A 16172-nucleotide genomic window follows, 5' to 3' on the forward strand; every position below is an offset into this window, starting at 1 on the left:
ATGCAAATAACTCGCATAGGCATTTGGAAGGTGTTAGCTCTGCCGAGCTTCGGTGACCCATTTCTACGCTGGCTAGACGAGCGCGAGGTACTTCAGCTTTGTCGACAAGCCCCGCCCTGAAGAACGTTTGGACCAATCGGATTCAAACGTTATTTAGAACTTCCGAACCCTTGTCAAATGGACAAGGACCCAGCGCGTATATAGTTGATGGTGGTAACAGTATTCCTAATTCCAGTCATAGCTCACCAAGTCGCGATGGCCTAGTGGTTAGCATTTTTGCTTACCAATCCAAAGGACGGGGGATCGAACCACGACTCGAGCGACTTTGATTTTTCGTTCATGTTCAGAGTTTCAAGATTTATATTTCCCATACTTTCTCATTGGGAGCAGATGGGAATCGAACCCAGGACCATTCGCTTACAAAGCGAACACCGTAACCAGTCAGCCACGGCCGCTCCTCAGCTGGCCATACAAAAATGATGTATGAAAATTCAAAAATCTGTATCCTTTGAAGGAATTTTTTCATCGATTTGATGTCTTCGGCAAAGTTGTAGGCATGGATATGGACTACACTGGAAAAAAAATGATACACGGTAAAAAAAATTTTGGTAATTTTTTATTTAACTTTTTGTCACTAAAACTTGATTTGCAAAAAAAAACACTATTTTTAATTTTTTTAATTTTTTGATATGTTTTAGAGGACATCAAATGCCAACTTTTCAGTTAAATCCATATTTAGGTGACTTTTTTGAAAAGAGTCGCAGTTTTTCATTTTTTTTAAATTAGTGCACATGTTTGCCCACCTTTGAAAAAAATATTTTTGAAAAGCTGAGAAAATTCTCTATATTTTTCATTTTTGAACTTTGTTGATACGACCCTTAGTTGCTGAGATATTGCCATGCAAAGGTTTAAAAACAGGAAAATTGATGTTTTCTAAGTTCCACACAAACAACACACCATTTTCTAATGTCGATATCTCAGCAACTAATGGTCCGATTTTCAATGTTAAACTATGAAACATTCGTAAAAATTTTCGATCTTTTTGAAAAAAATATTTTTAAAATTTTTAAACCAAGACTAACGTTTTAAAAGGGCGTAATTTTGAATGTTTGGCCCATTTGAAAAGTTCGACTTGGTTTAAAAATTTTGAAAATATTTTTTTCGAAAAGATCGGAAAATTTCACGAGTGTTTCATATTTTAACATTGAAAATCGGACCATTAGTTGCTGAGATATCGACATTGAACAATGGTGGGCTGTTAGGGTGAGACTAAGAAAACATCAATTTTCCTGTTTTTAAACCTTTGCATTGCAATATCTCAGCAACTAAAGGTCGTATCAACAAAGTCCGAAGAAGCAAAATATAGAAAATTTTCTCAGCTTTTCAAAAATATTGTTTTCAAAAGTAAGCAAACATGTGCATTAATTTAAAAAAATGAAAAACTGCGACTATGTATTTTCAAAAAAGTTACATAAAAATGGCAATAACTTGAAAACGATGCACTTTATCAAAATTTCACTGAAACACTTTTTGATTGCAAATTCAATTTTACATCAAAAAATGAAGTTGAAAAATTTTTGCGACCAAAATTTAGATTTTTTGAAAAAATCAGTATAAGGCTTTCTAGTCAGAAATTTACCAACACATTCAAAGTATGTTTACATGACAGCTGGACGTTTGTTTGCATCAGGTTTCCTATCTCTTTCTAGCAATTTTTTTTTGTCAGGCGACTTCTAGCTGGTTTTTTTGACTGACTGCCCGATATGTCAACCAACATACTTCGCAGAGCTGTGACAGCTACAGCTCGATCATTGTTTGCATCAGGACACTGTGACGAGGAGTTCGTCATTTTTGGGTTAAATTTTATTTTTTTCACTGGGCCTAGAAAGCCTTATTGATTAAAAAATTCATAACTCTGTCAGTGATTTTTTGCACAACCTGGAAATTTCTGAAAAATTGGCATTTGATGTCCTCTAAAACATATCAAAAAATAAAAAAAATTTAAAATAGTGTTTTTTTGCAAATCAAGTTTTAGTGACAAAAAGTTAAATAAAAAATCATCAATTTTTTTTTACCGTGTATCATTTTTTTCAGTGTAGCCCTACAACTTTGCCGAAGACACCAAATCGATGAAAAAAATCCTTCAAAAGATACAGATTTTTGAATTTTCATACATCATTTTTGTATGGCCAGCTGCCAAATTTGTATACAAAATTATATGGACAAACTAATGATGCAAAATGGCTTCTTTGGGCATACCGAAGGCACCAAAAAAGTTTCAGTCGGATTAAAAAATACAAAAATTAAAATTATAAAAAAAGACCGATTTCGTAGAGAATTGCTCAAATGAATTTAATCGTGTTTTTTGCCGTTGTACATAAAAATTGACATAGGGCTTTAGCACCCAATTGAGAAAATTATTTATTAAAATATATTTTCGAGAACTGCTCATGTATGTTCAAACCAACACAAATGAAATTGTTCTCAAATTTTAAAAGAATTTGTGTAATGGAATTGTTTTTGCAAACTCATTTAAAAACAAAAATTTGTTTCGCATTCTAATTCCCCCCAAGAATGTCCGAATTCTCCTCCAAGATGGAACCTCACCGGTTGAAAACCACAGTTTTAGCTTTATAAAATTTTGGATTTTCCCCATAAAACTCACCATTTCAGCCCAAATGAGCGGTATCACCGTGTTGTGGAATGGCCGCAGATCCGCATTGAAACTGACGTTCGTAAGCAAACTAATCTGCACCCGAATGCTTGCCTTCATTGGGATTCCGAGTTGCTGTAATTAAGATAAGTTAGCTTCTAATTTTTCCCTTTTTTGCTGAAAAACATACCGGTTGCATAATAATGACGGCATCATGCTTCTCCTTAGTCGGATTCAGTCCGTCAACGGCCTCCACCAGCGCCGGATCTCCTTTATAGAAATGCGGCAACGATACGGCAAAGGGAATATCTGCGCGAAGGAATACCACGATAAACAATTTAAATTGACATTGAAAACAACCAAGATACTTACTATACCAGCACGGACTGATATCGCCCAGCCCCTTTGGCAAGCACTTCCCGTTGCGGCAGTAGCACGACGTGGACGGATCGTCCAGCGAGCTCTCGAACGCGTTCTCCTGGATCGCGAACCAGTACGCCTTGATGCCGTCGTGTTCGCCCTCGCGCTCAAAGGCGATCGGTAGCGTCCGACAGAACGCCTTCCGGTACACCTTGAAGATCTCCGTCTTGGAGATGTTCCGCGGGAACACGGTACCGTCGTATGCACCCTGCAGCGTGTTGCACGGGGTGTTTCTGGAAGAGACTTACGTGTTAGTGGATGGTTGGGAATGTTAGTACGTTGGGATGCTTACTTTCTGTCCGCGTCCCAATGATCCTTGCTGACGTAGCCCCAGTGTGCCAGCCCGGGAGATCCATTCCACAGGTCGATCGAGTAGTTCCGTATCGGTTCATCGTCGTCCTTGTCACGCTCCTCGGTGAACTCTTCCAGCACTTCTGGCGCAAAGTAATCGTCGTCGATCGTGGCCGCCTCCTCCGGAGACGTAACATCCGACACGATCTGTGCCTTGCGCATGTTCAGCACTGCCTCGGGAAGGTTCATCGTTACCATATCTTGACCCTCGTCAAACATCTGTTCCGAAAACGGGTGACATACAGTGGAAAACACAGTTAAACTAACGTTACAAAGTGAAGTTTTTTTTTGCGAGTTCAAAAAGGGAAGAAAGAAAAAGAGAGACAGAGACCAGAGATGAGAACAGTAAAGAGTTGGTGAAGTGATGAGAGACGGGTAGCTCGGCGATACTTACACGATCAAGGATCCCAATTTTTTTGAAGGGAATAGTGTCCGGAAGGAAGGTAGAGGCCACACTGACCAGTGGATCTTCGTAGCCCCAGAGGAGATCGTGAGAGCTAATGTGCAGAAACGGGTTCATACCGAGTGGTTTTAGGGCCGCGGCAGCAGCCAGTGAAGCCCAGGTGGACATTCGGTACGCCGCACTAGAGACCCCCAACAGCACCAGGTTGGGGATGAACAGCATGTCCTTGCTTGGATCTCCTACGGAGCGCTCCGGTACGAGCACCTGCGTGCGAATCGGTGTAAAGCTGAGTGTCCCGTTCGGATTGAACGTCGAGTTGTGATTCTCCAGGTATTCCCGGTAGACGTACGGACCCACTTCCTGCAGTCGTATTTTCTCTTCACCCCGCAAAAACGCCTCAGGATTGGTCACGTTGAACACATAGATGCTGATGAACACTTCTAGTGGTGGCTTCTTCCACAGCCTATGCAGGTAGGAACCCTCGTACATACTTAACATCTGTAAGAGTGATAGGTTAGGCTCACTCAACTACGACAGAAACCTCTTTGACTTACATCTGTCACGATTAGGTTGGTAGGATCAAGTGCCAGTATCGTCCATCCCAGAACGATGCACATAACCCCAAGAAAGCCGAACTTGACGATTCCTGAAAAGGCAAAGGAAAAAGAAGAAAAATTTATCTCATGTCCACAGCCAATTTGTCTCCCGTCAAAGCGAGGTGCCACCCCATAATCGCCAACAACTTCATCATTCATGTTCGCTTGTGGCGACGCCCCTCAATGCCACATTAGCGATCATTAAACTCGCAACTATAAACATCGCACTGTGACTTCGGCCGACGACCACAAAGCGCAGTTTTGTTCATTCAGCGAAACCAGTTTATTTAAGAGGGCGCACCACGCAGCGGTGCACGGTAGTTTGACCCGAGCAGGGCAACCTCTTCACGCCCTACGGCACTTGAACCTCTTAAATAGCGGGTGCACGCACCCATAACCTCGAAAAATGAAAAGCGAAATGTACACACGCATCTTACACGACCCGTTGCACACCGGGAAGTTGGGGTACTGCTTGTTTAAGCTTGATCAGTTGGGGGCTGTTATTAAGTAATTAGCTTATTTGTTGAGATCGACCTGTGGTACGGAGGTCGCTGCACTGATTCCCTGCTAAAGGTCTTTTAAGAGTGCTAATAGGTTATGTCAACTCTAGCCTATCATAAATACTGAAACACACAAGTAGCTTTATGAAGTCCTTTGAACAATCTTGGTTCAAGGGGTTCTATCGTATAAGTTTGCAAAATTTAACAGAAGCTCTATTGATACCAAGATCTCCAATTGCTCAAAGACTACTATCAATTATTCTGCGTTGTGCAGTGAAGTTCCAAGTTGTCGAATGTTTGCAACATCGCATGTTCTCCGTTGACCCGGCTTTCCGCTGCCAAACTCAGGTCATCAAGCGTTGAACAACATTTGGAATTTCCCCCGCCTAGGCGTGAAGTTCGTACAATGCGTGATCACAAAATGATCATGTTATTACCCACTGACAGAACAAGTTAATTGCCGCTTGCTCGGCGTGTAGACCTCCCTGTCAAGCATGCCGCAGTGTCGATCAGGAAGCAAGCGCGATCGCGGGAATCTCTCGCGCATCGGGCTTGCTCCAGCGATCGTTTGTAAACAATGTTACGTCATTTAACCAGATCTCTCCTCTCTTGCGGAGCCGGCTCTCTCGGGGCGCTCACGGTTGGTTTGTAAACAAAGCTGAACGAAAGCGAGAATTTACCGTTCACGTGTTGGCTCGCGTGTGCGCACCGGCAAGTCGCTGGTCGCGATGATCTTCAACGGGTCGCGGCCAAGGACGCTATGCGTCAACGAGCTTTGACAGCTATATCTGCGGCGTGTGATTATGCGCACTATCGCACGGCGACATCATCGGCTGAAGTTGACAGCAGGTTGCACGCACAAGTGTTGCTGGGCGGTGCAAGACAAGTGCAAGGCCGTTCGTAACGAGATCGCGATTAGCTTGTGAGATGTTAAGTACGGTAGCGCCGTGATTGAGCGGTTGAACTGCTGTCGATTAGGGTAACCCCAAATTATAAAGCAATTGAGCTGTCAAGTTCCTCGTTGGTGGAGGACACGTATTAGCCGATGCTATAGGGTTGTCAGTTCAGAGCACTGATCTCGAGCAGCGTATTGGCTCTCTAGACATGCGACGACCTTTACAACAACTTCAGATAGACTTAGTCGAGAGCTGTGGTGCTGCTATACTAATGTGAGCTTCGGTTAATCGCAAGATCTGAACCCAAATGCTTAGTCAGTGCGCTGAATCAACCGATTTGATTAAACCAGAAGAAAAGCCGTACTTTCTACGCCGTATCTGATATCTAAACACCAAACTAAGCTCAATTACGGCTTGCTATTTCTTCCTAAATCGGCAAACTTCTAACCAGTTTAACCTGAACAACCCGTACTCCAGTTGTTCACGTAAACTGCAGTGAGCAGCTCGTAGCACCTTACCAAGTGCCAGTCACCCCAACTAAGTCGAACTAGTCTAGTCGCCGCGCGGTATCAACTGCTACGGCTGTTGCACTACTGCAACCAGCGACTGCAACAGGTTGACCCTCTCGTGGAGACTAGAATCTAGATCACCTAGCGAACTAGTAGCCCCTCTATTACATCAGTAGCTCCCTCCGCATTCCCCGGCTTCGTGGAGTGCAGGTTTCCATTCTAATCCCTCAACACGGGAAGTGCAGTCACCGAAGGATAACAGCTCAGCCGGCGGTACGCAGTGTACTAAACTGTTGTTCTCAGCTTGACGAGGGGGTGTCGTGGAAAACCCGCTCGCCATCGCCCGTCAGGGTGAATCACCAATTAACCATAATTGGACAAATTCCAGGACCGCTGCTCGCAGCGTAGATTCCGTTTGTTTTCTTCGGCTGCGTCAACCGAGAGCAGGGAGATACCAGCAAACCCACTTATGTATGCGAGCACTACTCTGTAGTACTATTAGAACTTCGTCATCACTTGTCAAACAAAACGTCGAGCCGCGGCGCGTCGAGTTGTTGTTTGCGGTAATCGTTAGAGCCACTTAATGGCCCGGTGGACAACCTTCGATCCGCCTGCGCGCACCGGTATGCGGCGAACGACGGGATGCCACTACCTCTTTGTACAGTGTGTTAAATCGTCACTGTCGGATAGTTTGTCTTCTTGTGAGGGGTGCGAAAGTACGCGATGACGAAGAGATTTATTAAAAGATGGTCGGTACAAATTGATCGACTAGGGGAAATTCTCGTATGTTTGCAGCTCGCACCTAAAAAACGAAGTTGGCTTTATAGCTGTCGGCCACCATTGCTACTAGTACCAACCACTAGTGTCTTCCTTTTAACTACAAGGACTTCGCCTCCCTGGGCACGGGCGGGCTCTCGCACCTAACTCCACCCAATTTGCTGATTTTCACGTATTTTGTGAATCTGTTGATAGAAACTTGCTTGCTCACTTTCTATTGAGCTATTTATAACTCGATTTCACTTGAAAAAACGCTTATTATGAGATGTAACTGAACGTCACAGTTCTGATATGGAAATATTAGAGGCACGCTGAGGTTAAATGCTGTTCTCCTAGCTTGAACCTTTCTGGGCATTCAAATTGCATGAAATATGTATATTCAGGGACCATCCATAAACTACGGGGAGGGGGGGTCAACGATTTTTCACGCTACATACAAAAAATATGTGTTTTGTATAGAAACTGTCCACGAGAGAGGAAGGGGGGTCTAAGATTTCGTAAAAGGGTTCACGTAGTTTATGGATGGTCCCCATTATGATTTATTATTTGATCTATTTTTAAAAAAATCAATAAACAACTAAAATTATTGCATACTGAAATAAATAGATTTTTTTAAGATTCTAGTATCCCTGATTTTTATTTTTCTTGAAGTATTTTTTTATAAATTTGTGCTTATTGATATTGTTTGTGCTACTTTTGAAAAACACACTTTTCCTAAAGATCTAATGTATTTTTTATACCCCGGTACAAGGAAAATTAATATTGAAAACTTTTTAAAACGAAGAAAAATTCTCGGTCATTGGTTAAGATATAGCTGAGAACGGTTAAAAGGTACAACTAACATTTTATTGGATGCAGATGTTGATGTCGATGTTGTTCCAAATAGATGGTAATAACTAAATTTATGCCATTTCAATAACAAATACTGTTTAAATAGCAGAAAGTGTTATGGACTCATCTTGAACATACATTTTTTGCATAAGAGTCTATCCGTTTATGTTATCATAACAAAATTTGTTATCGGTCTGATATTGATTGAAAGCCAAAACAACTTTGGAATAACATTTTTTTGTTATGGAAGAATACCTCCAACTGTAATTGGGATGATCGGATTAGATGTTAAAATAACAAAAAATAATAACAAAGATTTGTTCAAAGAATAACTAAAAATATTATTAGTCTGTTATTACAATAACATAACAATAGCAAACAAAAATCATAACTACGAATAACAAATCTTGATTTTAATAACATTGCATGTTATTGGCCTGGTATTTTCAAATATCAAAAAATGTTATTTCCAAGTTATTTTTGTCTGCTCGGGCTGTAATTTTCAACAGGTTGTCAATGTATCATGTGCTATTTTGTGACATGTCTGCCATAAAAATATATTAGGAGATGGGTTAAACACTTTCACATGGCCCATTAGGGTGTTGTATGGAAAAAAATAAAGTTGTCCAAATTCAGCGAGCACAGCAAGTTTTCAGTTCCTTTTGGGGTCCTAAACAACTCCCCAAAGTTTGGGACCGATTGGTTTAGTCCTCACTTTGCGCAAAGCGATTCAATTTTCCATACAAATTTGTATGGGAAAACCCATTTTTTTTTATTTTGATATTTTTAAAATCCACGTTTGACGCTGTATCAAAACCGGATTCATATTCGGATGCTCTGGAAGGTGCTCTACAACTTTCCCGAAGAGAGTATGGTGCTAACTTGCTCCTAAAAAAAGATACAGCGTGTTCAAAACTCGTCTAAAACGTGTTTTTTGCTCGAAAATCACGTTTTAGACGAGTTTTGAGGACGCTGTATCTTCTTTCAGGGACAAGCTAGCACCATACTCTCTTCGGGAAAGTTGTAGAGCACCTTCCAGAGCATCCGAATATGAATCCGGTTTTAGTACAGCGTGAAACGTGGATTTTATAAATATCAAAATCCAAAAAAATGGTTTTTCCCATACAAATTTATATGGAAAATTGAATCGCTTTGCGCAAAGTGAGGACTAAACCAATCGTTCCCAAACTTTGGGGAGTTGTTTAGGACCCCAAAAGGAACTGAAAAATTGCTGTGCTGGAAAATCGATTTTGATATTACACCCTAATGGCCCATGAACCATCCAACATTTGTCCACGATGGGATTGGGGGGTTGTCTCAAAATAATAAAATCAAAATCAAAAGTTAATAAATCCACCTTAATGTGGTTGATGTCTTCCACACATTAAATAGTTTAATTATTCAAACTAGAGCGTCCAATTTCCCGTCCCGGGAAAAAAAAATCCCGGGAATTCCCGGGAATTTCCTGGGAAAAAATATTTCCTGTTTCCCGGGAAATTTGAAAATTTCCCGGGAATTCCCGAAACACAAATGGAAGCATACATTTCCCTACCTTCTTGGAATCAATGTTTTGAAATCATACAAAAATAATAATAAGAGAACCTTATTTGATTTTAAAATCCATTTCAAACTACTGTTCATATTGGAATAATCAGCTTGTATGTAAATTTCATGTCAAGGTTTAATTCAGATAATATTTATTCCTTTTCTTGATCAAATTGGATGAAAATTGAATTTACGTTACTTAATCAACCCTTAGGTGGTTGGTGCCTTCCTCTCATTCAAAGGGTAATGCTATCCAAAATAGACACGCTCGTGGGAAGGTCTTTAAATTACCTATCCAAAGATAGGTCGCATGATATATTTGGAATACGTTTTCATCTAAATATCTGTGAACTAGCCTCCAAAAAGTGTATAAATAACTCTTAAGTGCTTATAACTATTGATAGGGTTGTCAGATCTTCAATGTTTTGGACGAGTTGGAAAGGTCTTTTGATTACCTGTTCAACGACGGGTTGCATGATAGATCCGGACAACGTTTTCATCGTGATATCTGAGATCCGGCTTCCAAAAAATGCATAAATAACACTTAATTGCTAATAACTTTGATTGTCAGATCTTCAATGTATTGGTTGCGTTGGAAAGATCTTTTAAATACCTTTCTAAAAATGTATAACATGCTGTGGTTTCTTACAAAAACCACCCTTTTACAATCTTCCGGACTTTAGTCAAAATCGTTTTTTTAGCGTAACTTTTGAAGTACTTTACTAAACTTAGTAATTTTCAATAGGGACTTACGGGACCCCAAGACGAATCGAATGAGACCAAAACGGTCCAAATCGGTTAAGCCAGTGCTGAGATAATCGAGTGCATATTTTTTGGTGCACAGACCCACATCCCTACACACACACACACACAGACATTTGCTCAGAATTCGATTCTGAGTCGATAGGTATACATGAAGGTGGGTCTAATTGAATTTGAGTTTTGAGTTTTCGAGTGATTTTATAGCCTTTCCTCAGTAAGGTGAGGAAGGCAAAAAGGGTAGTTCGAAAAGAATTTGTTTATAAGTATTCGAGAAATAATTGTTTGAAGTTATAATTTTTTAATATGAATAAATATCATTTAATTTCAAACACTTTTACACTATAAAAATTATTTTATTCTAATTAATTTATAAGGACATATAATCATATAACTAAAATTATACCATAAATGGAACCATGAAAAATCATATGAAAATTACCCAAAAAATGCAACCATCTTTCAAAAACTTGCTTGAAATAATGTAAAACTTTGAGTTTGTTTTCATGAAATAGTGTTTCAAATTAAGTAGCGTCAGAAATAAGATTTTTAAGGCAAATTAAATGATTGTCTATTTATTCTCAAGTTGAAAATACTTGTTCTGAAATAAGTCATTTGCCATGAAAAACATTATTTCTGCATGCTATACTTTTTCATTTCAATGTTATGGTCACTGAGACAAATTTAAAAGCAATTTTATTGTTGTGGTGCATAGATTTGCACTGTCCAAACGTTTTGATTAAAAAAATACTTCTCAACAATATTTTATCAAAGTTTCATCATTTTTACAAGCATTCAAGCCATTCATAAATCCTCACACTCATTTTGGACATTAAAGTTGCTGTTCTATACAATTCTGTTGCAAAATATCAAACACAAACAGGATCAGAATAATTTTCGTAAAATTTCAAATTTCCCGGGAATTCCCGGGAAATTTGTGGAAAATTTCCCGTTTCCCGGGAATTCTGTAACCCTGCGAAATTGGACGCTCTAATTCAAACATAGCAATGTCCGATAGTTTGTCTTCTTGTTCTCTTTATTTAACTTTGCAGATCTTAAATTACTTGTATTCGTTGAAAAGGTCTTTCAACGTCTTTTTTATGACCTCCTGTTGTTTCTTCCTTGACTTAATATACAGTGTTATGCTAAAAAGATAACGTGCCCAATAAAACAACACATTCCAAATTTAATAAATTTCTTACAAAAATAAATGAAGAGCATTTTGACATTTGCCAAAAACATTTTTTCAGCATAACTTTTGAAGTACTTTTCTTTACTAAACTCCATAAACTTTAATGGGGACTTATGGGACCCAAGACGGATCAAATAAGACCAAAACGCTAAAGGCGGCTCAGGGCGGCCAGAATTGTGGTTATCAAATATTGAAAAAAAATACACTCTGTTATATTATAGGCAATCAACCATTCAAATTTGATTTGAATGGGGTCGCAAAACTCGAATTTGATGTTAAAAACAAGACAAAAAAACACATAAAATCTTTTTTGTTCGTGATTCGATCATCCAAAGTCCCATACAATCCCATTGATATTTATCTTTAATAAAGTCAGAAAACACATGTGTAAAAAGTGTTTTGACCACCTTTACCAATATTTATAACAGCCCCCTATTAATAATAAAAACTAACTTAATCCACGTATGTGGTTGGAGCCTTCCTCACTCATTACCAACAATGGGTGATATGATGGGGTTGGACACAAATTTCATCTATTTTTTAGATCTGGAATAAAAATGTACATAAATACCACTTAAGTGGCCATAACTCGAGACAGGGTTGCCAGATCTTCAATGTTTTGGACTCGTTGGAAAGGTTTTTTGATAATCTAACCAACGATGGGTCGTATGATGGATCCGGACATAGTTTTAATGCATATAAGTGAGATCCGGATATATGTGAAAACACATTTTTATATCTAAACATTTGAACTACTTATCGAAACTTCAAACAATTCAATAGCGATGTATGGAACCCTAAACCAAGTCGAATGCAACCGGTTTGATTAAAATCGGTCCAGCCAGTGCTGCGGAAACTTGGCAAGAATTTTGGGAACATACATACATACACACACACAGCCATTTGTTCTGTTTTCGATTCTGAGCCGATAGGTATACATGAATATAGGTCTACGAGCGGTTTTTCAAAAGTTTATTTTTCGAGCAGGATTATAGCCTTACCTCAGTGAGGAAGGCAAAAAGACCAATTAAAATCTGATTGATTTTAACAATGAAAATTCCCATCACTGACTCATAAGCGTGATCCGTTTTGCTAAAAGTTTCTCAGATCGATCTAAACACGTGGTGATCGTTTTTATGGGCAAAAATTTGAGCCAAGTGATTATTAGCCTGAAATGTTCAAGTTTATTGCTCTGCACCGATTTCTGTTTCCTCAAGGTCGCTTAAAAATCGAAAACTGAAAAAAACATCATAAATAGTCAAATACTCAAACCACTTTTCCAGCTTGAATACGACTTTATTTTTTAACATTATAATGTTCTATAGAAATGAATTGTTCGAAACTTTTTACGTTTCAGAAATGAAATAAATTTAAATAATTTACTCTACTAACTCATCATGCACACGATCCTTTCAGCTAAAACATTCCAACGCACAATTGAGTCATAACACGTCGTACGCAGCGATTAAATGTCAACTCCCCGTCGCACACCCGACTTAAGCTGTCAACCTGTCGCCCATCTCGGCACGGCTCGGACGTGTCGCGCAGATGTCTTCTCGTCGTCTATATTTTGGCGATAAAGATCAACGACAACAACAACAAGTTCAATGTCGCGTGGCGTGTGTGCGAATAAACGGCATTTTGGCACTTCCTCAACGGATTAGGATGCGCGCATTTCTGTGGTTACGGTACATAAAAACGTGTTTGTTCCGCAAAAAGGCCAACGCAAAACGGTATTTCCCCGTCATGTACGGCCGGGGTGGATCAATTTACAAACAATTTGTGTTTGTTTGCTCTGTCATATGATGAATGGAGCAGAGCACGTGCCCAGGAAGGAGGAAGTTCCGGTCGTGAAATGCCGCAGCAAATTAGTTCTGGAGGTGCAACCGCCATTAAGTCATACCGCCGGGTATGAGTTATTGGGCTTCAACACAACTCAACGGGGGGGGGGGCGATGTCCTCAAGCTCAGTCATAACGATCTTCATAACACGATCGAGAGGAAGAATTTGTCACTGCGAATTATAGCGACTATTATGGTTGAAATGATTTATGAGGTAGGCTAGCTGTGAGATGAACAGTTGACAATTTGTTATTTCTTTCATGTTTAATTACGTTTGAGTAAGCGATTAGGAAAAACTATTCAAAAATTCTCTAAATTTTCTTATTTTTCATCCTGCACTGCTCAGTTTTGCATAAAAGTTCCATGGGCAATTTAATCAAGATGAGAAAACGATCTTGAAAGTTTAAAAAATATATTATATGTTGTATATGGGTAATTCTCCGCTAACTCACACAGCAGTTGCCCCGACCCCTCTTCGATTTGCGTGAAACTTTGTCCTAAGGGGTAACTTTTGTCTCTGATCACGAATCCGAGGTCCATTTTTTGATATCTCGTGACGGAGGGGTGGTACGACCCCTTCCATTTTTGAACATGCGAAAAAAGAGGTGTTTTTCAATAATTTGCAGCCTGAAACGGTGGTGAGATTTCTATTTGGTGTCAAAGGGACTTTTATGTAAAATTAGACGCCCGATTTGATGGCGTACTCAGAATTCCGAAAAAAAACGTATTTTTCTTCGAAAAAAACACAAAAAAAAGTTTAAAAAATTCTCCCATTTTCCGTTACCCGACTATAACAAATTTTGGAACATGTCATTTTATGGGAAATTTAATGTACTTTTCGAATCTACATTGACCCAGAAGGGTCATTTTTTCATTTAGAACAAAATTTTTCATTTTAAAATTTCGTGTTTTTTCTAACTTTGCAGGGTTATTTTTTAGAGTATAACAATGTTCTACAAAGTTGTAGAACAGACAATTACAAAATTTTTGATATATAGACATAAGGGGTTTGTTTATAAACATCACGAGTTATCGCGATCTTACGAAAAAAATGTTTTGAAAAAGTTGATCGTCATCGATCATGGCCGTTTATGGTCACCCGCGACAGGCACGGACGACGAAAGAAACAAAGAGAAACGCAAAAAGTAACTTTTTCAAAACTTTTTTTCGTAAGATCGCGATAACTCGTGATGTTTATAAACAAACCCCTTATGTCTATATATCAAAAATTTTGTAATTGTCTGTTCTACAACTTTGTAGAACATTGTTACACTCTAAAAAATAACCCTGCAAAGTTAGAAAAAACACGAAATTTTAAAATGAAAAATTTTGTTCTAAATGAAAAAATGACCCTTCTGGGTCAATGTAGATTCGAAAAGTACATTAAATTTCCCACAAAATGACATGTTTCAATTTTTTTTACAGTCGAGTAACGGAAAATGGGAGAATTTTTAAAACTTTTTTAGTGTTTTTTTTTTATGAAAAATACGTTTTTTCGGAATTCTGAGTACGCCATCAAATCGGGCGTCTAATTTTACATAAAAGTCCCTTTGACACCAAATTTCTATCTCATCACCGTTTCAGGCTGCAAATTATTGAAAAACACCTCTTTTTCGCATTTTCAAAAATGGAAGGGGTCGTACCACCCCTCCGTCACGAGATATCAAAAAATGGACCTCGGATTCGTGATCAGGGACAAAAGTTACTCCTTAGGACAAAGTTTCACGCAAATCGAAGAGGGGTCGGGGCAATGGTCTTATAAACACATATTTCACTAAAAAATATTCTAGTTCCCCAAATATTAAATTTTGAAAGTGGTTCATTGGTTCTTTGTAAAATAAACTCAGGCATCATTAAATTGAATACTAGTTTATTCAACCAATGTTAAAAGTAATAATTTTCCAAAAAAAACTGAAATGAAGACACTTTCATATAATAACATTATCGGATGTTACTCCAGCTTTGTGCAACAATCTGACTTGTTAAATGCTTTCGTACATATAAACTGCCAATACTTGCGTAAACGACCGTGAATCCCGAAAAAATCAATTTGCACATTAAATAAAAATTCCCCACGCATAATTTCCAGTCATCGTAATGCAAAAAAAAACACCTGGATGTGAAAAATATTGACGCACTCAAATATTTGCCAGCATTCCGTCGCCAATTAGACTCGCATAAATAAGATTGAGTTATGAAATGTCCCCAAACAAACGATGACTGTGACAAAATGATCCAAACTCGGTTTCAGCCAGGTTGCCGCACGAAATTGAAAATCGGTTTCAAACATTCAAGTAGCCAAATCATTGCTACAGTTGGCAACAGATATTCGCAAAATTACCTTTTGATCATGCGCTTTCTTCCTCGCTCGAGTGTGAACAAATTCTTCAATCCTGTCGCAAAAAGTCGGACGAGATTATTTGCCGTCCGCCAACAATTGACTCACCGTGCTTGAGACTTGTTGGCGCTCGGCACACAGAATGAAACGGAGAGTTTGCTTTTTTTTTCCTCGAGCCGACAAAAAACCCAGAATTTTTGCTTAATCTGTTGGCACATCGATTGAAATGTTTGCCGATTGATGGCGGTGTGCAGCCGGCACAGAGGGGAGCTGATTGAGACTTCGATCATATTTGATACTATCTTATCAAGAGGGAATAATGATATTTTAAAAGGTTTTATTTATCGCAAGTGCGCAATTCTCTACGGAATCGGTCTTTTTTCTTAAATTTAAATTTTTGTATTTTTTAATCCGACTGAAACTTTTTTGGTGCCTTCGGTATGCCCAAAGAAGCCATTTTGCATCATTAGTTTGTCCATATAATTTTCCATACAATTTTGGTGGCTGTCCATACAATGATGTATGAAAATTCAAAAATCCGTATCTTTTGAAGGAATTTTT

The 16172-nt window shown here is 38.8% G+C and overlaps 1 protein-coding gene across 2 annotated transcripts in view; it reads right to left on the reverse strand.

Annotated features, from left to right (window-relative positions):
* Window positions 1-16172, reverse strand: part of LOC6051538 (scavenger receptor class B member 1) — a 28464-nt gene that overhangs the window by 1930 nt on the left and 10362 nt on the right. For both annotated transcript variants that reach the window (XM_038248856.1, XM_038248855.1), the window contains exons 3-8: window positions 4382-4473; window positions 3819-4325; window positions 3366-3643; window positions 3026-3306; window positions 2844-2962; window positions 2666-2788 (exon numbers count right to left, since the gene is read on the reverse strand). In XM_038248856.1, the coding sequence (XP_038104784.1) occupies window positions 2666-2788; window positions 2844-2962; window positions 3026-3306; window positions 3366-3643; window positions 3819-4325; window positions 4382-4473 (1400 nt within the window). The remainder of the gene's footprint in view (window positions 1-2665; window positions 2789-2843; window positions 2963-3025; window positions 3307-3365; window positions 3644-3818; window positions 4326-4381; window positions 4474-16172) is intronic.

The sequence above is a fragment of the Culex quinquefasciatus genome, chromosome 1 (genome assembly GCF_015732765.1).
Source record: "Culex quinquefasciatus strain JHB chromosome 1, VPISU_Cqui_1.0_pri_paternal, whole genome shotgun sequence".
NCBI classification, from domain to species: domain Eukaryota; kingdom Metazoa; phylum Arthropoda; class Insecta; order Diptera; family Culicidae; genus Culex; species Culex quinquefasciatus.